The following is a 23432-nucleotide window of genomic DNA, read 5'->3' as shown; positions in this document are numbered from 1 at the left end:
AAGTTTGTCAAAAGTTTAGAAACAGTATTATAACTATCCTATTTCACTCAATGAAGTAAGACGACTGTAAAATACTAATTATATAAAAAGTATATAAAAATATACACAGGCCTACAATATAACCTTACTTCATCTAAAATCAATAGTTTGATTGGAACTTGCGTTTTACTTCATCACCAATCCAACAATAAAATATACGTCACTAAACACGAAAAAAGAAGTTTATAAATGCATTGTAAGTTTTACTGAACACAATTGCAGAATAGTAATAACAACAGTTTTCAGCATAAACACACGAAACTAGCACAATGTAAACACACAACAAACGAAACTGTGTAGTTAATGGCAACAAGTAGCAGCTGACCAACTATTGCGTCATCTGTTTTTTTTCTGATGGCAAATAACTACAAGGGGGCGGTGAACAATAAAAATCAATCACAATCGATTGTTCGAAACTTGTAGATTGCCGTGAAATAAGTTATTTGTCAAAACAAAAATGAATTATATGTGATATTAATTAAATACAAATCGTCTACTGGGTAGATGCCGGCAATTTATGCACATTTAACAACATCTACTATGTAGACGCTGCGGCACTCAAAGGGTTAAATAATAAATTTTAATTCGTAACTATTCCCAGTTACTTTTAACTTTTAATTATTTTCAAAGGAAAAATAACTGTTTGGAAAATACAGAAAAATTGTTTAACAACAGAACTGTGGTGCTCGATATTATAATGCAGAAAATCTAACCATTCATAGTGCAGAGATTAATTTAAAATTCAACATATTACAAGTTACGAGCAAGGACGTAACCAACCAGTGAGGAGGTCTAAAAAGTCTGGACTACTCCCAAATTTTCAATTTTTTTAATTACATTTTTTATTAAACGATTATTTATATTTAAATAATTCAGTATTACTATAATGGCTCTTACTTTAACTTTATTAACAAATCAGTTTAAATTCACTTTACTATGCAGTCTCTTATATAGCCCTACTTCTGTTTATTATGACTGTATTTACACTCTCTATTTACCGAGTGTCTCAACAGGTGTGACAATCACTTTTCATTTGTTAAAAGTGTTAAGGACACTTCCGGGGTCAACATGTACTGCTGAAAGATCGATTAATTCAGAATTTATGATTGTTTATTTTTACTCGATGGATAAATGAGGTTATGAATGAAAGAGAGGTAAAATGGGCACATATTACACTTATATTCAGTGTTCATGTTCTTAAGGAAATATTGTTTATGACAATATTTAAGTATGTAACATTAGATATTAGTATACTGGGAATTATAATGTAAATTATAATTTAATTTTGTATGTTTAGCTATATTGTTAGATTATTATTTAAAATTTTGGAATACTTAACTTAAGAGCTGGCTGTACTAGCGGCCATCTTGACTGTTAGTAGTTCCATAAGAACAATGTGAAACCTCATGTACTTTTACAACCTTATTTTTAGTCATAGAATTATGGGTGAGGTCTCATTTTACAGATCTTAGATTAGTATTAGATTAGAACCCATACCATCCTCATGTAAGCGATTTTTAAAATTCTGCATTTTTTGATGAAGTGTGTGTTTTTTTTACTTATTTGAAATAAGATTTTCTACGATGTCCACAATTTCGTTTAGTGGTCAAGCCTCCAACTAATATGATTTTCCCATTTTGTATTTTTAAGACATACTTTGGGGGTTGGATTGATCAAAACCCATAAGATATGCACTGGAAGTATTTTTAAATCACCATAGGCACTAAAAAACTCAACAGATCACAAAATACTTTGCAATCATGTACATCATCAATATGTAAATAACTGTAAAACTTTGAATATTGTAAGATATTCTAAATATGAGTGGCTCAGTAAATAATTGAGATGCCAGTTTGTAGTTTGAGGTCACAAATTTTTAAAGGAGGTTAATTATTTTGCACTTTTTATAGAGGATAGCCCATCACTTTATTACAATATAACTCTGAAATCAACAAAATGACAATTGTACAATACAAAATGATAGACGCAACATTAAAAAATACACAATATGTACAGAGATCAGTGTTGTGAGCATAGACCCGATACGAACACCCTTATAAAAATAGTTAATATACACAATAAGCTATTATGTACAAAATACTACAATTTTACTATAAGGCAGGGCCCATTCAATACTAGGCAACAGGTGACTGTTGCCATCACTTAGTCTTAATCTTGCCTTGAATCCATCACAATTTGTATAGCAGTGAGTACTTTTTTTAATTTACTGGATAAAATCTTATTTTTTGACTTTGATGTTAAAGCCATTAAAAGCTTAAGAGCTCAAAATATTATGTGAAAAACGTGTTAATAACTCTATTAAACTACCATAAAAGCTAAGCTATTTATTTAACTTAATCGAGTTATATTAATTAAAAACAACAAAATCTACAACATCTCTTACGAAAATAGGAAAGGCTCAACCCATTAACCAAAAAAGATACTTTGGCTAACAATTAAAAAAATAAAAAGGTTAACAAAAAGCACAGGTACAAAGTAAAAATATTTCCTAAACACAACTAATTATTATTCTTTGATGTTATTAAAGATAAACCTTAATTTTATTAAAAATGAAATAAGCAGGAAGCCGACAGCTTAAAGACATTTGCATTACTTGCCTATAATAGTTTAAAACACTTTACTTCCCTGTATATTTTGAGGAGTAGAAATAAAGACTAACAATGTAATTCAAAGTTCTAAATGGTTTACTCCTTATGAACAATGAATGTTTTAAGCAAATACAGTTCTTGAATGACAAACAAAATCTAGATCAAGGATGTAATCAATCAAATACTGTAAGTGGGGGGTTCATGGCTGCCTAAGTCTGTGGTCACAAAGTAGACATCTTTTGAAGCTAAAAATATAGGCTACCATGTATGGCCTATATAGTCAACGTAATTTATAGCTAATTTGAGATTATTTGTTTTCTAAGAACATTTTTTATTTCTAAAAAATGAGCAAGAGTAAGTCAGAATTAAGTCAATTTACAATATAATATGAGATGTAAATAGTTTTTCTTTTTAACAAATAATTGTTTGATCATCATATTTTTAAAGTAATTAAATAACTTTGAAACACAAAGCAAAATCAAGAATCAAATCAAAAGTTCATTCAGTATCAGATGGGAAGATATTTATTCAAATTTCCAAATTTCTTTACACTAAAATTGCACCACACATTGCTATAATAACTACTTCAAATTAAATATATTCACAAAAGTGTTAATCTTCATCTTCTAAGATTTATTGGTAAAACAAAAACAAAAATATTAAAGTAACAAAGTTATTTCAATTTATTTAACACATTAATGACGATGTGTACCCCATTGGGTACACGTGACTTTTCACAACTGCTGTTGTGTACCCGATCAGGTGCACATGGGGCTTGCGTAAAGCATGTTGAGTGCCTAATGGGGTACACAGTCCTATGTAATTTCTTATTGTGTATTTATTGTTTGCTTGTCTTCGTGGTTTGTTACATTTGATTCCGCACTTAAATAAACACCTTGGACTATTGTGTATCCTGTTGGGCACATGATTGCTTAGTTTTGATTGTAAATTCATTTTTTGGATACACCTTGGGGTACACAGAGGAAAATTGAAAAAAAGCATATTGAAATCATTTGTTTTGTGAAAAATTGTGAAGTTTACATACTATTATAGTTATACTTAGATATTAAACTTAAAAACACAATTATGGTTTTTTGCCGTTAGTATTGAAAAAGTCCAGAAATAAGCCATCATCGTGAATGTGTTAAAAATTACTAATATTTCATTGTATTTACGATAGAAAAATATACACACTTCCATTCACTTATTTGTATTTTATATTTAGACTGTATTGTCTTGAATATAATTCATTATATCCATTTTCTTCAAATCAACTGAATTTACTTTTTAATCTATTAAACACACTTTCCGAAATTGTTTATTAAATTTATATTTTTGGATTTCAATAATTTGTTACATAAGACACAACATAACATATTTTACAACTGTTATCCTATGCAAATTTTTAAAAGAAATACTATATTTAATAGATTTTTACTAATAATTATTCTTTTATATATCGTGTGATCCCCTCAAACAAAAATAAAATAGTACATTAGGAATTTTATATAGATTAAAGAGAAATAAGTGTTAAAGCCTATTATGTTCAATGCAGAACTGCTTTAATTACATTCATAGACTGGACAAAACACAGTTCAAATAAACCTCACACTATTCAACATTCTCTGACTTTTCACTAAACATCAAATAAACAGATAGTTATCATACTAAGTAATAAGTAAAAAAAGTAATCCTTACCTTAAAAATAGAAAAAAATAGAGAGATGTCAGATAAATTTCAATGCCCATAATAAAGAAGTTGAGTTTTACAAAACTCGATGAACTAAATTTGGAATCAGCAACAAATAGACTCAATTTAACTAAAGATGCTAAAAAAGGAGGTTTTTCTCTTTTACTTCAATATCCAACTTTTAATACAATGATTAAATCAAATTTTTTTAAATTTATAATATCTAAGCAATAAATGTAATTTTACAAATTATTTGGTATTGGAAATATGCTCTCATAAAAATCACTTAAGAAATAAATGACCAAATGAAATTAATCGCTAAACTAATATTTTTATAATCATGCACTAAGGCAATTATAACCTTAAATAATATTATGTACATATATGATACTTAACTTAAAAATTTAAATTATTGACAACCTTTTTTCACTACTAATTCTTAGCAACTATAAAAAAATAATAATGCTGATAAATGGTACAGTTACAAACTGTTCTCAGTAAATCAAAATTACTGAGAAAAAAATGCATATCCTTTATTTAGAACAATGTGAAACATCCTCAAGAAAAGTCAATGTTAAAAAATGAATCCATTGATAGCAACTTTGGAAATTATTGCTAACCCAATTTAAAAATTTAAAAGTTTTTGGTGTTTTCTTAGTAATATTAAACATTTTCAATGTTAAAAATAAATCCTTAATGCGAATAAAACTATTGTTTTCCAATATACACAATGGGAGTCTTATGTAAAATATATACATAGAATTTAAAATTCAATTATGCACACAAATCAGCCTCAAGGTTTGCGGGAGGGATCTGGTTCCTTGTGCTTGGGCCGAGGTTCCGAGTCGACAAGGGAGGATGAGGTGTTGTTGCGTGGTACCAGCAACACGGAACCATCAGCTGACTGCTGCAAGCTCCACTCGTACGGAGAGTAGGGATTACCTTCCGAGTCTCTGAGAGCCTAAACAAACACATTTATCTCATTCCAAATGTGTGATTCTTAATAAACTATTGTTTATAAGAAAGTAGGAATAGTCCCCACTGTCAAGCCAATCCATTTGGCATTATGTCAATACTAAGATATATATTATTATAATGTAATACAAATATAAGTAAATACACATGATAACTGAGAAGTTTGCAGACAGATTGATAAACATACAAAAGTCAATGTTGAGATGGAGTTCTTGCTATTTGAGACTTCAACAACTTCTGTGTTGTGTCAAAGAAAAGGGAAGGAGTCAAGATATTTTAGAATTCAATGAATATGACAGCTTGCCAAAGTAAAATTGGCAAAATGCTTACAGGTGTGCATGAGTGACATGCAAAATTGTGACTATTTTTTTATAGTATTTTAGCTACACCGCAGCCTCAAACAATATGTGGTGAAATGGAGAAGATACCTACATAACAATCATTATAAGCTTTGAAACATAAAAGGTTAATAGTGTTTTTTTTAATACCCTTTATATTTTTATTTTATTTTTTTTTATTTATAGTATTTTTCCTGTGTGTTACCTAGTCCCATAAAAACTACTGGACTGATTGTACTGATATTTTACATGGATATTCTTATGGGCCATAGTTAACATATAGGCCTATTCTTATTTGAAAAATTCCTCACTGGTCTCTAAAGTTGCATTACAGCAAACAAATATTATTAAGTGAAAGATCCTGTTAAATGTTATCAGCTGCTCTGTATAAACATTATTTTATAACAGCACAACCATCTTTAATTAATTTAACCACTATTTTCAATTTGTTGACATTTATAGTTTTGTAAGCATAGAGTAAGCTTGATAGTAACATCAGTTCTTATATAAACCTTTTATGCAACTGCTGTTTAGCATAGAGTAAGAAAAGTTCCAGATAAGAAAATTAATAATTTTAATAAAAATATACTTTTAAACAATGTACATTTGAGCAAATATTAAGTATTCAGTGCTTGGTCAGTACTGTAATGCATGTATCAAAGGCAAGGTTACTATCTAACTTTAACTATACATTTAAAAACTTATAAAATCCATCTTAGTTGTCTTTTGACAGAAGTAAGCTTTTTAGACTTGTGTGTGTGTGTGTGTGTGTGTATATATTTTTTTTTTTTATATATATTATTATCAGGGAAACAAGGCAAAATCAACAGTTGCACAAAAATTACTAAGACCAGAGTAAATTACAATGGCCATTAATTATAATTGGGCTTTCCTTTATTAACTAAATATTAGTTAGAATAGTGATTCCATGAAACATAACCAGTTGGTGTCAATGTCATTAGTATTTTAAAGTATGTATTATTAAAAGAGTTTAATACTCAAAAAGACACTACATAGACCTTCTTCCCATGTAGTGGTGACGTACAAGGTGGGTGAATCTAATACAATAGTGCACTGTGTGATTAATTAAAATGTAATTAATAATAACTGGAGTAACTTTTCACCATGTTCAATCTGTACTGCCATTACAAGACCATGACTGTTCTATACCCTCCTTTACACCCTCATCCTCATAAATACCCCGATTCAGTTTTACCCCATAAAAGCATAAGGAACAAAATTGTATTTTTATTAAATAAAAATAAAAGATAGGAATGTAATCACAACAAACTGGAAGAACAAACACTAACAGACATATACCTGAACCGATAATTAAGATACTTGTTAAACATGTTTAATGAAAATCATATTCCACCAATAAACCAATGCATAAAAGTATTGATCACAGTTTACTAAGGTTAGTACCTGGAATATATGCCTATACAGCTGAGTGTATTTGTTCTTCATTCTCTGAGTCTCTGCAACCAGAAAGTCACGTTCTCGTACGAGTCTATGTTTTCTGTCCCTCATCTGTTTCACTTCATCTGCAAGACTCATGATCTGGTCCAGTTTGCGTTTACGACAGTTCTGTGCTGCAACCTACACACAACACAAATTACACCCTATTATCTTTCAATTGCATGACTTTTATTGGATAAAACATACAATGAAATGGAATCAAAACTGTACAACTCAAACTCGTACTTGGTACGGATGCACTATCGAGTACTGTTGTTGTCACATAGTGCACAATATTATGATATAGCAAGACTTGTCATTAGTCAACACTTTGTTTGAACATGAGAAACTTATCTGAATAAAAATGGATTCTTAATTTTTGATATCCAATCAATCTATCTCCACTCCAGGCAAACCCAATAGCTTCTACTAGTCCATAGTCTTAACTAAGAGAAGTACATAGTATGCACCCATGACAATCTCAAGATTGTGAGCATGCAGGTGAAAGCTTGTCTGCGATGCTTCATCATCTTGTACACTCTCGATAAGGTAATACTCCACTGAAAATTTGGGTTTGGATAGAAGGTAACAAAGTTGTAACACACGACCATCACCACTCTTGATTCACTGTGACTTATGATACGTCAGTTTTATGTGCAATATGCAATTACTAAGAGAAGGTAAAGTATAATCTTTGATGCACACAGAAAAAAACAGAAGCAAGATGGTTGTTTTTAGATTACATTATCGCTAAGTGTGTTCTATGAACATTGATATCATATGTCTTAAATTATTTAAGCATAGCAAATCTACAAAAGTTCAAAGTTGCACCTTATTCTTGCCTCGGCGGCGAATGTCTCTGATGAGAGAGAGCTGGGTCTCACTGAGATCGTACTTGGACAGTCGTTCGTTGAACTCGTCCATTGGCAAGTTGATGATGTCAGGTACCGGAATCGGTACATTGAGAGCTCTAGCTCGCTTCTCATCCCGTGTCATCGGCTCCTCATCACTGCGGCGTCCTGGGTAAACATACACACCCAAACGTTAATTTAAGTATTTTGTATAGTTAAATTTTTTGTGTTCATATAGTGATACTATATATACATTTAGAAAAGCTAGGAAGAAACAACTGACCTTTCTGCTTATCTCGGGTAATAGGTCTCTGCATGGCACCCGTCTGGTCGGGAGGCAGGTGGTAGGTGTGGTTGTGTAGCACGTGTTCCACGGGTGCTCGTACTCCTGCAATTAACCATAAACCCATTGTTGTGATTTCCTGTCTTGATCATATTTAAATGTACACGTTTTCTACACAAACATATATTTGGTGAAAATAAAATTATTTTACACAGTAGAAACAAATTTTAAAAGATTTTTATTGACATTTGCTATGCAAAATCTCCAACCATAATTTTTGTACTCAGTTTATCTAAAAATAAACTTTGTTTTATGTATGAAGAACAACATATAGTTTAATTTAAATCATTGAGAACCTAAACTGTGCATGAACTAAAAGTAAGATAATTAAAATATAATGTACAAGCGTTAGAAAAGTACAGTAGACAGATATATGTGCCAAAACAATACAAACAAATCAAAATTAAGATAATAACTTAAATAGAATGTTATATCTTAGGCTTAACTGGCCAGTGCCATGGCAAGAATCATCTACGTTTTCCGGTCGAATATCAAATCTTGAAATATTTGGTTGGGCTTTTCAGTTAACAACTTTAGACCAAAACTGACAGCAGTTGTTAGGTAATGCACTTTCGCAATGAGAAAAGGAGAATTTTTCATGATTCACTGAGGCTTAACCAAATGTATAAATATAAATACATGAATTACAATATTAATAAGTAAAACGTGCTCAAATGTAACTGTTAACTCCAAAAATAACATGTAAATATCTACTCTTACACATGATCGTTGACAGACTAAGCATCCGTAGATCTTGAGTTTTTTGGTAAGATAGTGGAATCACAGATAAACCCAATTAGCCCTCTTCACAGGTGTGACTTTCGATCTAAGCTCTTTTAACCCTCCAGCTGGTATGAAACGAATTTTCGTCGCCAAAGGCCCGTCCGATTTGGCAACGACGAATATTCGTCGCCAAAGTAGACATGTACAGTTATTGAAATTTTAGGCAATTAAGATCATATAAATGATTTTTATTTGATATATTCTGGAACAGCATTAACTATAGTACCGATTTACTGTTCTTACTTCGATTATTGTCTTCTTTGTTTACCGTAAAACATCGTTCTCTATGGACAGCTGACGTGAACATAGTACGAGTCAACCACATTGTTGTTAAACTGTAAACAATTGCCGGGTTTTCTGTTTTAGGTTACGAATCCAATAGTATTTGTGGATATTGTATTTTATAGTGTTTTAGTGTTGTTATTATTGTTTTTTAGCTTTCTTAGGTTATAGTTTTAGTATGGGTGAAAACTTTAGAGACCGATAAATCTAGTGACGCTGAGTGAAAAATGAAACTTTGTATATATTGTACATATGTAAATAAGGTAAGATTAAAATTTATTATTTTATTTTATTTTTGTTTTATCTGTCATACTTATATAAGTAAAAATGCAGTCATGAGATTATGTTTACCCATGAAAAATAATATTTATTTAGAAATCTACGCATTTTTGAAAATAAGTAAATACGCGTGATTTTTTCATACAAAGCCCTGTAACACATACGTTTTGAGGTAAAAGTTACAATAATTATATATTTTTGGAATCAGGACAAAATTTTGAATAAGTTATACATTTACAGTTTTGATGTAAAGCTTATTGCTAAACAGTTATACAACGGAATATTTACAAATATAATGTCAAAAAAAATGTTTTCTTACATTTTGTAAAAAAAAAAAACAAAAGTATGTTTCCATGGAAACAATAGGATATTGTTATTATAATGCTCTCCATATAATTGTGAATACATTGACATATAATAGTTTATATTTGGACTAACAGTTATGAAATGTGATACATTATAAGAAACGTCTGCGAGGCTGTTAAAATAGAGCCGCCAGTACAGAGTGACACCATTGCCAGCTCTAGGGTTAAACTATTTATTGGATCTTAATTTAGAAATATAGAAGAAAATGTTGGCATATGCAAGATTTTAAAGAATAAATAAAAGAAATACTATAATTTTGTTGGACACTCAGCATATATTGTAGGGTTTTGAGCACCTGCTTGATGTTGACACTATGTTGATGTAGTATGACTTTTCCTCTATAATTCTACTGACATTATTGGTTCTTGCCACTATTTTATATGTGGCTCTTAGAAATCCTTGGTAAAATAAAAAAAAATAAAATTCATGAAATAGAAGTATTTTTAATAGTTAATACATTTTAAGTACTGAAAAATGTCTTTCCAACACTACTGGAAGAAAGTTAGTTTATGTATCTGACTGCTTTAAAATGTATTAATCTAGGAGTATAAAATGCAAGATAAATTTATAGTTTTTCAATGTAAAATTTTAGAATATTGTTGTTGTCAAGACTAATTGCTGACATGTTAATTATTGTTCCGAATATTTGAAAATCCCACCAACTTAAAAACTTACAAGATATTAAAATTTTTTTTAGCAATTAAGTAATTTCTAAAAATGCAGAGTTTGTTAAACACTTTATTTTTGCTCTGTATGGGATCATAATCTCCACATAAAATGTTGTAAGAATGTAACAGCTTCAACAATGTGCAAAAAAGTTTAAATGTTGCCCTCCATGTGTATGCCCTCCATTTCAAACAATTTACCTAAGTAACCTGACTAACAAATTTATCCAAGTGCAAGTACAATTAATTGTGAAGCCAAGTTTAATCATCAATCAGCAAATAATTATTACAGTTATCATGGTTAGTAGTTTGATTACAGAGGATTTTAAAACAATTTTTATATACGATAATAAAATTTAAAGATATAAAATTTATTGTTACGAAACTTTTAATAACTTTAACAGTATTTCTCCAATACTTCAGTTGATTCAGTAGAAGGAAAGTAATTAAACATTGTTAATTTGTAACTATTTTCTAACCTGAATGTAGGTGTCTGCTGAACTCCACACTGCAACTGTACTTCATCTCAGGACTGGCCTTGGGCTCTGCATGGTGGAGAGCAGAGAATGCTCCGTCACTGGCTCCATAGTCAAACTTGGCTGTTGGAGTGCAGGGACCTGGACTGCCCACCACCACACTGCTGTTGGAGCTGGATGCTGTTTAAAGATACTCCCGTCAGGAACATGTTACAAACAAATCTAAGAAAGCTCACTCTTAAATATCCAAGAAGGGAGGTCCAAACAGTTTGTTTTGGAATTAGCAGGGAACATCATTTTACAATCTAATACTCTTTCCATTTGTAAATCTTAGAAAAAAAAACTCTGAATTGAAATTTATAGTCATATAAGGTAGTTAATCAGTCACTCAGTAAAACCCTTCATGAGGGAGAGTATTTATTTCTTTAACATTCTCATATGTTCTTTGAACACGGTCAGAAATAATGTAATTTATGAACTGACATTATTTCTTCAAGGATAGGTATTTGTATACTAACTAACTAGGTATTGCTAACTCATGTTTTCTTTCCATTACAGTCTGTATTGCAGGGTTTATTTATATTTTGATCAAGATTTCTAAAAGGGTGTTATTTTATAAGTAAAAATTGTTAATATTGTTACAGAATCTTTACATCAAAATCATATTGTGACAAAATAAATCCAATACTTGTGTAGACCTCTACACATCAGAACAAATAAATATTTTAAGCACTGAATATATACAGAAGTGAACCACATATATTGAACTAAAAATGTGCCAGTTTAATATTTTAGCACAAAAACCATTTGTATCACTAACAATTTCACTGATGGAGACTGTGGCTGTTATTTGATATATTTGTTTGGTATTTTATAATGTCATATTGTAATTCAGTTGTGATTTTTAAACTTACAAGTGCCAATGTGCATTATGTTCATTCTTGTAAAATTACTGCTGGACATTTGATTCAATACATAAGGAAGCTTTTTACATCCTGTGACAAACTAGAGACACTACTCTAAAAAAGAAGTGTTCTGCAATAGAAAACAGTAGATCAAAAGATTCAATTAGCTGTTGGTATGCTGCAGTTTCTTTAATACATCTCAAAATTAAGTGTACTACAATATATTTCTAATTTTAGTATATAATCTGAAAGTTTATTTGTATATTTTTGGTAGAAATTGGTGATCATTACATAGTTATTGGCAGCCAATTCCTTAACTGCAGCCAAATTCTTACTTAATAAAAATAATAAGTATTTTATTATGTACATTGTTTACTAAGGACAAATTTTAGTTTTAACCTCTATTCCAATTTTTTACTACAAATCATTAATTTTAATTATTTCATCATACAACGATAATATATAACATGGTAAGATTTTCTTTGTATTTATAATTTTAATAATGACATTTATCTGACATATGCTCATCCGTGTTTATGTGACTTATTATATTTTCCTTGTGACTTTCTTATGAATGCACGATTTATCAGCTAATGGTCATCTCATGTGCTTTAGAAGGGAACATGTGCAGAATAATGCTTTCTAAAACATTTTTGAAGCAGGTCTTCAGACTTTTGTCATGTTTTTCTATAAGTTTATAAAAAAACAATATATTTTTTAACATTTTGACTGTGACAAATACATTACAGCAAAGAATCAGATTGAGAGTACTCCAGATCACTCAGTATGGAGTGACAATGAAGGTGGTGACTATCTGCTTGACGTTTTATCACTTAAGTAACATTTTCAAAAGTATAATATAAAAAACAAATATAAGAATAAAAAAGTTTAAACAAATCGGGTATGGTTCATAACACATGGTATCCAAACAAGTAAATAAAACATATGTAGAGTAATAAAAATTTGATTTCTTCTAGGGTATAATATTGAATTTTATTGCCAAACATTGTTTGATTGTTCACCCGTTGCATGAGTGATTTTAATGTTACACCAATGTAGTCTTCAAAGTTGACATGATAGTTTATAAACCACATTTTCATAGCTACAAGTAATTTGTTTAATAATAAAATACTGTTTCTAATAGTACTGCTTTTGAAACAGTTTGTCAATTTCATCATGCTCCACACATTTTAGTTTAATGCATGAATGACACTTGTGCTTGATTTGTTTAATATTTTCATTTTTTTCAATACTCTTTCAATGCAAACTTAATATTTTTATATAAAAAGAATTTTTTCATATAAAATATTTTATTTAGAAGATTGAACTGGATTTATTAAAATTAGTAGTAAATATTATGGGTTCATTAAAAGTTTTGTAATACCAAATAAAAATTATATGAAATTGTAAAATTGGAATGAAAAGTGAAAGAAGACTCACTTGCGACTTGCTCCTGGAAGTATCTCTTGCCGTACATGTGGTGCTTCTTCTGGGCAACTGAGGGTTGGGGTAGCCTGTGACTGTTAGCACCACCTTCTGCGGCATGCTGACGGCCCGAGTAACTGTAGTCACACCACCGCAGCTTGCTGAGCACACATTCATATTACTGATGTGTAGAAAAAGGTGTACACACTTATACATAACATTAGAATCTATATCACACAAATCTCGACTGAGGGTTGGGATAGACTGTGGGTATTGGTACCACCTTCTGTGATGTAGCGTAACAATGTCAAATTAAAATTTAATTGATAAATAAATTTGGGAGCATATATATGTAAAAATATTTAAGAATATAATCTATTTATGTCAGATTTGTCAAAACATAAATAAAATGAAAAGTGTAATTTCTTAAGAAAGGGTCCGTGAAGGTAGGTTTGGTACAGAAAGACAGCGGTTTATCTGGAAGTCAAGTACGATAACACTTTTATTTAACTTAATAACAATTTAATAAAATTTTTAAAGTAATTTAAGTAATCAAAAAAACATGTAAAGGGATATTGTGGGTTTTGAAGATCTCTCTACATGCGGCATGCTGCCAGCCTGAGTAACTGTAGTTATACCACCACAACATTTTTGCTGAGCACACATTCATATTACTCATATGTAGACAAAGTGTACACATTATACACTACATTGGAATTTAGATAACCCAAATCTTGACTGAGACATTTGTGACAGTGAGGTTCCGATTAGACTATTAAATTAAACTATGGTCTTGTGCTTCAAAAGTAGTTTAAAAATAAATTCCAAACATTACTTTTATCCAGATTAAATTAATTTGACCTATCTGTTGGATGAATGATAGTACAAACCACAGACAGGTGAATTTATAGGATTTTTATTTGTTACATAAAAAAATCTATTTTCTTTATCCATAAAACAATTCTTTTTTAATTAATTGAAAACACCCACTAAATGAATATCTCTATTCTCAAAATGTGTTTATTTTTTCAAACATTCTAAATTTTACTGGATGTTATAGTTCCAGGTTAACAACTATTCCATCTTATTTAATTACGCCCCATGTTTTAAGTAATATTTATAAATTAGATGCTGTTTGTCAATAGGTTCTTGGATACATAAAAAGTAATTTTTGTTTAACGAATTAGTTCTATTTCAGTTTTTATGAATATTTATATTTCAATTATTATTATTCACGTTTGTTTCTTGATTAGATTGTTAACCACTGATTGTATATTATATGCCAATGAAACATTTCTTTTAATTTGGTGTTTACAGTTAACTGTTTAATGCGTTTTTATGGTACTAAAGTGATGTAGTAGATATTATATTGGGACATTGTTATATTAATCATACAACTTTATATTTGTGATAACACTGTTAATGGATATGTTTAACACCTGACAAACTTTGCTAGTTTAATTTTGAAGTTATTCAATGATGGATATTTTTCCAAAGTCCATATTTTTAAAATTCTTTATGAGGTATGGGTAAGATCAATAAATGTTCCACCACAACATTTTCTAATCCTGAGAGAAGGACTATCTCTCAGTCGTAATATTTAAATATCCATTATTCTTTACAAAACAGGAGATCTAAATTTTGTCAATCTTATGACGTTGATTTGTCAGGAAGGATGAAGAAATCTATTCACACTTTGCATTATTTATTATTGTTTGACAAACTGTGTGTTCGTAATTATTTTTTATAGAAATCTTAAATGTAAGAACTTGTCAAGTCACACCTTATTTTAAAGGTCTCATTTAGTACAGAAATGGTGAAATGTAGAAGAAAACATCTAACAAAAAATAAATAATGGTGTAAAGCATGATTACTCTCATATATAAATGGTAATAAAAGCCGATGCTCAGTTGAAGGAATTTATTAAAACTGATCTTAATCCTACAAATTAAAGTTATTTTTTATAATTTTAGTAACTTCCCATCCATTAGTAAAAGGATTACATGACATTGCTACTTTGATTATGTTTCTAACTAATGTTGGTGAATTTCTGTTAATATGGTTTTCTCCATAAACAAATAAATATGTCTCATCACTTAACCAGGCCTTGGTGACTACCTCATCAATCAGAGTGGTCAGTGTTTAAACAGTCAATTTACCTATTGAGCTTTATGAAGGAAGTCAAAATTTTATAAATAGTAGCAAACAATATCTATGAGCTTTTGAAAGTTCTGGCATTAAAATGTAGAGAATAACTTTACTATGATGAGGGATATGGTGACCGGGTACAATCCTTTGAAGAAGTTACTTATTTGCTTAAGCTTATTGCCAAAGATTTCTCCAAAGACCCCATATTGATTCTGGTGTATTCATACAATACAATATTTTGAGGAGGCTGATTGTATTAAAGGCTATCAAAGAAGTGGTAGATCCATATCTGGAATGGAAAGGTATGTAGGCACAACTGTCATTATTGGAGTGATGAAAACCCTCATTAGGTGGGAAAGCCATACACTGAGATCTGAAAAAGTTAACGTCTGGACTGGAATTCTTGAAACTCACATTGTTGAACCTTTCATAGTCAATGGAATTATGAGGGGAATTCTTACCTATTATAGCTGTACAATTCCATTTTACGAGTTTTGCTGGGGCAAAATGTTAATAGACATTAATTTTAATTTTATGTTGTTAAGAAAAGAACACTACTGGACTTGAAATTTTCACCATCATTGGATCAGATATAGAGGAAAATATAGTGTGGCCACACAGATCATCTGATCTAAACCTTCTAGATTATTTCTTATTGGGATATTTAAAATAAATAGTTAATAAAACTAAGCCTGCGAGCAAAAGGCAGTTTATCCAGTGCATAACGGGAGAAGCTCAACGAATATCTCATGGTGTATTACAAAATGATGTTCAAAGGATTTGGTACAAGTTGCCACACTGCCAAACAAGAGCACTTTGAACACATATTGTAATTGTTCTTCTGTTGTTAGTACAGTCTCTTGTATTATCTTTTATTAACTGTTATTGTAAGTTGCCATTGTATTGTAATGGATGTTTCCCCAGATATTTTTGGTTAGTTGTGTTCTTCTACACGCCTCCATTTTTCTGACTGAATTAACTTTTTGAGACAGGGTTTGTGGCATTTAAGTCAACTAAATGAGACCTTTAAAATAAGGTATGACTCAGCCCATTCTTACGTTTAATATTACTATGACACCCTCCATGAGCCGGATTATTTTTCAATGGTATTTGTCAAATACAATTACTGAGTCTACAATTTGAGATATATAAAAATAGTTATACCGCTTTATAGCTTATAGTTTAATTACATACAACATTTTAAACTCAGGTCCTCAGCAATAATTTTAATGCTGTATCATTAGTACTGATATTATGACATTATAAAACTGACCCATGGTAGTCTGTGGTGTAATGATCGGCTGGTGTGTGGCCAGAGTCAGAGTTGGTCTCCATCCACTCATTGTCTGAAGAGAGGGAGGGAACCCGCTCACTGCCCATGGAACTGACAGCACTGTCGGAGTCTGTGCCTCGTTCGTGGGGCTGGGAGTGACCCGTTGCTCCCCCACCTGTGCCCTCCAGCATTCGCATGGTGTACATACCTGCACATTTTCACTCACATGTAGGCTCCGCATGCTCTAATTGACAGCACTTGTCTCTTAAGAAAAGAACATTACGACTGTTAAGCCGTTAGTAATTACTATGAAAGCTTCTGAGAATGATGATGTTAGCTAAATCTGACATGTTTTAGGAAAATACCAAGTTAATACTTTTAATCTGGTGTTTTAGAGTTAGCTAGACAACACTTGTAGTTTCTGGTATTGAGTCTTATGACTAAGAGGTAGATAACAATAGGAACCCATCATATCTTTATGATTGCTAATAAACACTTAAAAATTCAATTCCAACAATATACTGTAGTAACCTATATTAAAATGGACATGACTTCGTTTAACAGCAACATTTTGTGAACACAATTTTGTTTCTAACATAATACGGAATAAAATAAATCATCAAATCTCATGTTTAACTATGTTTCTTAAACACACCAGGAAATATCGGGTTATTCTTATTCACTTAAACCCAAAGATAAAGAAAGAAAATGTTAAAAGAATTTTTTAGAGTATATTTTAAACTAGTAAAAGATTTAAAATTTTAATGTTTAATAAATAATGGTAAAATGCAGGTAACAATGAATTTGTAGCTGTGTCACGACGTTATTCCACTTTCACAATAGATTTTAAAGTTGCAGGACCTGAGCTCTTGTCACCTGTTAATTACATCCTAATTTATAGTTTTGTATACATCAAGGACATGTGTAAGATGTTAAAAATACGAGTATCAATATGTAAATTGTAATTTGGCATTTAAACACGCCTTATACATGTTTCTTATCACTATTTTATACATGATGTAATAAATGATTTATCCCCTTAGCCTGCTGAGGGCTGTCATCAGAACATCACTTAATTTTCTATTGCTGGGGTAAAAACTATACTCATACTAGTTTGAACATGTTCAAAGGAGAATTCAAAGTTAATTTAAGAGATGTACCTACTTAAAATTTTATGTAAGTTGATTGTGCATATATATTAAGAACATGGTTAAATTGAATAATTTATTGACATTTCACGTATTTAAGAGATTTTAATCTACATACATAAAACAAATTCGGGTTAGTTACATTATTTATAACTCAAGAATGGCTGTACTGATTATAATTATCTCTGATTTGTTAAATTAGTCTCCTTCCCGAATAACAGAATAACCATTAAAATGTAAGGAAAAGTTCATGGAATAAATGAAGTAAATAGAAAAAAGGAGATCTTTATATAATAGTATACATTGATAAAATTATTAAATGTTATGAACTGTTATGTGTAAACATTGTCTTATGGCAGTAGAACCATATGTTTAATTAATTTAACCACTATTTTTAATTTGTTTACAATTATAGTCTTGAGAGTTTAGAGTAAGCTTGATATAAACAACACTTCTTATTTCTGCCTTTTCTGGAACAACTTTTGAGTACAAAGTAAGTATATATTCTGATAAAAAATTAAAAGTTTTAGTAATATATACTTTTTACACTTTAGTAAATATTAAGTATGTAGTGCTATGTCAGTACTACAATGCAGATATAAAAAACAAACTTAATATCTAACATTTACTACCAATAAAACCCATCTTAGTTGTCTTGTAATAGAAGTAGGATTTTAAGACCTGTGTATGTACATATATTTCCTTGATCATGAAACAAGGCAAAAATCAACAATGGCGTAAAAATACTAAGACAGGAATACATTACAACAGCCATAAAATACAATTTTTGACAAATTTTTTTATTGATACATGTGCAAAGCCTACGAAGTTACATGCGGTAACTGCCTGTTTTGTATAAATAAATTAAACATGACATTGAAAGAATAGATCTTAGGAAGGTGGATGCATAGTAAAATTAAAAATTTAGAAAATAACAAAAAGCTATATATTTTATATCTATGCATTTAAAATATATGCATACCACCCTTTCATGCATAATTCTTAATTGTTGTATATACAATAATTTAAGATTATACAGTATTAGCCAAAATAAACAATACTGAACTCTGGCTAGTTTGTTTCTTCAGTTCAAAGGTTGTATCCTGTAGGGAAAACCACTGATGGGTTTGAACATTTTTCGCATGGACATATTGCTAATATTCAGTTTGGGAGACGCTCGCATTAGGCTTCTTTTCGGTGACTGTAACACTTGTTGCAACACTCTTCCATGGATTTCATTTGTACAAACAGTAGTTGGGCAACCTGAAAAGCCCTTTCGCTGTGTCAAAACACTACCTGGTCTTCGTAACTTTTCAACAACACTAAGAATAACAGCATTACTAGGCGGGTTTTTGTTTAAATGTTGCTGAAAACGTAATGCAGTGTATGACAAGCTTGGCCCACCCACACGTCTAATTCCATATGAGTGAAAATAATTATCTACAATAAAAACTTTCTCTACCGTTGTTAGCACCATGCTAGCTAAAACTAACCTCAAATAAGAAAGAAGTAATGAACACGAAGCCGTGGCAACAATCGACAACTGAATCAGCAAATGGAGAAGGCAACTACAGCTGATTCAGTTTCAGTACTGTTTATTATGGCTAATACTGTATTACAATTACTATGTCTATTATGTTGAAAAACCAATTTGCTGACATTTTATAATTATTGGTATAATTCCTTTCGATTTTGAAATGTCAAAATATTGTTCAAACTTTCCTATTCACATTTGGCATCATCCATTTTTTTTATTTACACTAAAAATAATTTTTTAAATATACCATTCATTAAAAAGTTGCAATTTAAAGCAAACATTTTCTTACTTCTAAAATATAAAGTTAATATGTGCATTCTCTTATACCTTAATCATATAAGGAATAAGAACATAAGGATGAGCCCAAAGTTGTAAATCGACCATAAAAACATGTGAACAATATTCCTTATATGAACTCATTCTTTAAATATATCATTTGTATTAAATAAATAAGTCATCTGATAAACAAAATCATCAAATAACCAACCCAAAAAACTGGGGTTTAAAATATTTAGAAGAATTTTAAAGAAATACCTGAGAGGACATCGTCAAGTAGTTTTTGCCAATGAGAGCAACAGTGACAATGAACCGTGGCCAGTTTGCACATGACACAACACACTGCTGACTGTCTTGGTATCAATCGCAGACAAATCACTTGTCATCACAACATTGCCTCACACTTGCCAGGAAGTGGATATCTGTTAAGATTACTGTAGCCATGCCACCCGATATTGTGTAACGATTATTTGTTCATTGAATCATTACATTACAATCCAATGTGAATCAAACACTATTTCTTGTACACAAAATGTTCACTGACACTCATCATTTAATCAATTCTAAAAATGATTATGGTTACAGGACAACTTACAACTGTTTCCATGTATTGTGCAATGGAAATACCACTCACATCATTGTGATAAAATGTGTGGGTGAGAGAGAGATAAGTGGGTCACTACTGTTGAGACTCTTCTGATAACACTTGCTTATCAATTTACAAAAGTTAGCTCTACTTCTCAGTCCTTACTTATGATATAGCCAAATAACAGTTACAATAGTTTATTCCAGTGCACAAGAACGATTCCAATATCTCTGACTATATGAATTCCAAGATGTTCATTTGAAAATGTTCACATTTCTTAAAGAAAATTAGTATCATTTAGTTAATAGGTCTTTGGTGGAGAGACAAACTATTAAACATATACTTCTTCCAAAGAAATAAATGTACATTTTTGCAATATAAATAATAAGTAAAGATTCTGGCACATCTTGCATGTATTATTCACAAATTTAACATGAATTTGTTCTAGCATTTCTTAGGATGCACAATGTCAATATTTCAACTAACAATTTTTAATCCAAAAAGTAAAATTAAATATAAAATTGGGAGATAACGCTATGTATTTTCTTATTACAAAATACATTTCCAATGCATGGCTACCCCTTTTCTAATTTTTACTAATAAATAATGTATGTATATACATATTCAGTTCGATTACTGAAATTTGATTAACTAAATTTTCAGACTGACCAAGTAGATTATAAATGAAAACGATTTTTTATGTTTCTGTTTCATAGATAAATAAAGACCATATGTTAAAATATCGCAAAACTCAATGTACTGTACTTCCAGGGTAGTAGCATTGATCTGCAGGTGAACCGAATCTTAAAACACGTTTTTGCTATAAAAAGGGAGATTACTAATATAGGAGGGAGATTTCATATTATCATTTCAGAGATCATTCCATATTAACCTAATTTCCATTTCACCAAATTACCTCAGTTATATCACATTTAATTAAATCAGACTCTAAATTGCATATATATTTAATTATTTATATTGCAGCATTGGCTCTGGATACGATCTTTTGCTGAATAACTGAGTCACTTAAATTTAATGTATATCCTATTTATATAATATATAAATCACTCCTGAGATGGTCACTGAAAGATACTGTAATCTTCTAATCCATATTAGAATGATTGGAATTTAAGTTTAAAGACAAGTGTTTTAGAAGTTTGAAGTTGGAGAATGTAACATTTTTATACACACAGACAAGACTTTTCAAACCATTACATATAGCTAATAATATTTGCAATTTGTTTAATTTCCTAAAAGAAAATGTATGCCTATTTTTCAGCCTTTCCTATAAAGTATGACACAAATATGCTTTCCAATACCAGTTCTCTATATTATCATATTTCTTTTGTTTAGTCAAGGAATTATACAAGTTTTTGTTTACCTATTGTATCCCTCATCAGTGTAAAACAGATTTTCTGACACCTTAATGGTTTTTTGCCATAAACAAATTTTGCTTAGTGTCTGGTGCATTGCTTTTTGATTCCATTTGAAATAGTCAGTGTGCTCACTTGTTTCCTCAAATTGTAGTAATGGAGTGAATGGTTCATAGAGTCATGTTGGAACCCGGCTCCTCCGTTTTTATTCCATCATCTTTTGTAAATATATATTGTCAAAGGATGCAAAATTCAAGTAGATTTCATGCACACATTTACAGCTATGTTCATTAAATTGAATTTGTCACTTTTGATAGGTTCCATCTGTAGTAGTTAATACTATTGTCATTGCTATGTGTATCACACTACAACAGCAGTATTTATTCATGATACTGCATGGCACATTGCGTTCTGTCAATTCAATCAGCTGTGAACAATTTTACCAATCTTTAAAGTATATAATTGCCTATAAACTACTTAAATATTTAGAGAAAAAAACCATGAAATGGTAATGGTATATGGAATAAAATACGTCTATGCTTTATTCTGATAACGAAGTATTTTACATGCCAAATTTGGAATATATCTGTCCACTATGTTTTGTATGAATGATTTTCAAACATCTAAAAAAATTTTAACAATTTTTCATATTTATAATATTAATTGAATATATACAGAGTGTAAATTAAGTCCTGATACGCCTGGATGTATTCCAAAAGGATTGAGATATTGATGTACAATCTTCACCTTACTTATTAAAATACTGGTTTTTCTGAGGATACAAAAATCCCCCCCCCTTTTTAAAACAGAGTAGAAGGGGGTAACTTTAAATTTTCAAATTGCAAACCCTATCTTGTAAAATGTAACTTTAGAAGGCTATTTAATAGAAACACAATGACATGAAGATAACTTCTCTATCACGTTCCTAGCAAACGTTATGGGCAAATAACCCCTTACATTATAATGCCTTAGAAAAAGACACCTCTTACCTAAACTATACACACTAAAAAAATTACACACTACGTAAAGGGATAAGCTGGGCACCTCAAAGTCTTACTGAAAGATATCACTCCTGCATTGAGTTGATATGTGTAAGAAATTGACATTTTCCCTACTGATTATTTTTTGCGTTATTTGCCCATAACTTTTGTTAGAAACGTTGTAGAGATCTGTTCTTAGTGTCATTGTGTTTCTTTTTAATTGACCTGTAAAAGGACATAAGTAATTATATAGGTGTTTTAATTTTAAAATTTAAAGTTACCCCCTTCTACTCCCCTTTGAAAAAGGATGAAGAAATTCTTTTATCCTCAGAAAATCCAGTATTTTAATAAGTTTGGTGAAGATTGTAGATCAATATCTCAATCATTTGGAATATAACCAGGCATTAGGACTTAATTTACACCCTGTATTTAAATAGTGTTAGACCACATGAGGAGTCTGATTGTAGTTAGTTGCAAGAGCTCTACACAACTACTACAAGATTACACCGACAACCAGCTGTAGCTTAGCATGAAACTACTTCAGCTTATGTACAAAAATACTGATGATTTTATTGTTGAGCTTTGCAAAATCAAGCAACATTTATCAGATAATATAATCCTTATCACA

General features: G+C 30.4%; 1 protein-coding gene across 3 annotated transcripts in view; it reads right to left on the bottom strand.

Moving 5' to 3' along the window:
• Positions 1 to 1940: 1940 nt before the first annotated feature.
• Positions 1941 to 23432, bottom strand: part of LOC124375215 (segmentation protein cap'n'collar) — a 230454-nt gene continuing 208962 nt past the window's right edge. For all 3 annotated transcript variants that reach the window (XM_046833335.1, XM_046833334.1, XM_046833336.1), the window contains 7 exons: positions 16905 to 17112; positions 13499 to 13644; positions 11157 to 11333; positions 8243 to 8347; positions 7940 to 8127; positions 7076 to 7249; positions 1941 to 5298 (listed from right to left, as the gene is read on the bottom strand). In XM_046833335.1, coding sequence (XP_046689291.1) covers positions 5131 to 5298; positions 7076 to 7249; positions 7940 to 8127; positions 8243 to 8347; positions 11157 to 11333; positions 13499 to 13644; positions 16905 to 17112 — 1166 coding nt within the window. In that variant the 3' untranslated portion in view covers positions 1941 to 5130. The remainder of the gene's footprint in view (positions 5299 to 7075; positions 7250 to 7939; positions 8128 to 8242; positions 8348 to 11156; positions 11334 to 13498; positions 13645 to 16904; positions 17113 to 23432) is intronic.

The sequence above is a fragment of the Homalodisca vitripennis genome, chromosome 1 (assembly GCF_021130785.1).
Source record: "Homalodisca vitripennis isolate AUS2020 chromosome 1, UT_GWSS_2.1, whole genome shotgun sequence".
In the NCBI taxonomy this organism is placed as follows: Eukaryota; Metazoa; Arthropoda; class Insecta; order Hemiptera; family Cicadellidae; genus Homalodisca; species Homalodisca vitripennis.
The sequence above is the reverse complement of the archived record's forward strand: the minus strand, read 5'-3'. Positions and strand labels throughout refer to the sequence as shown.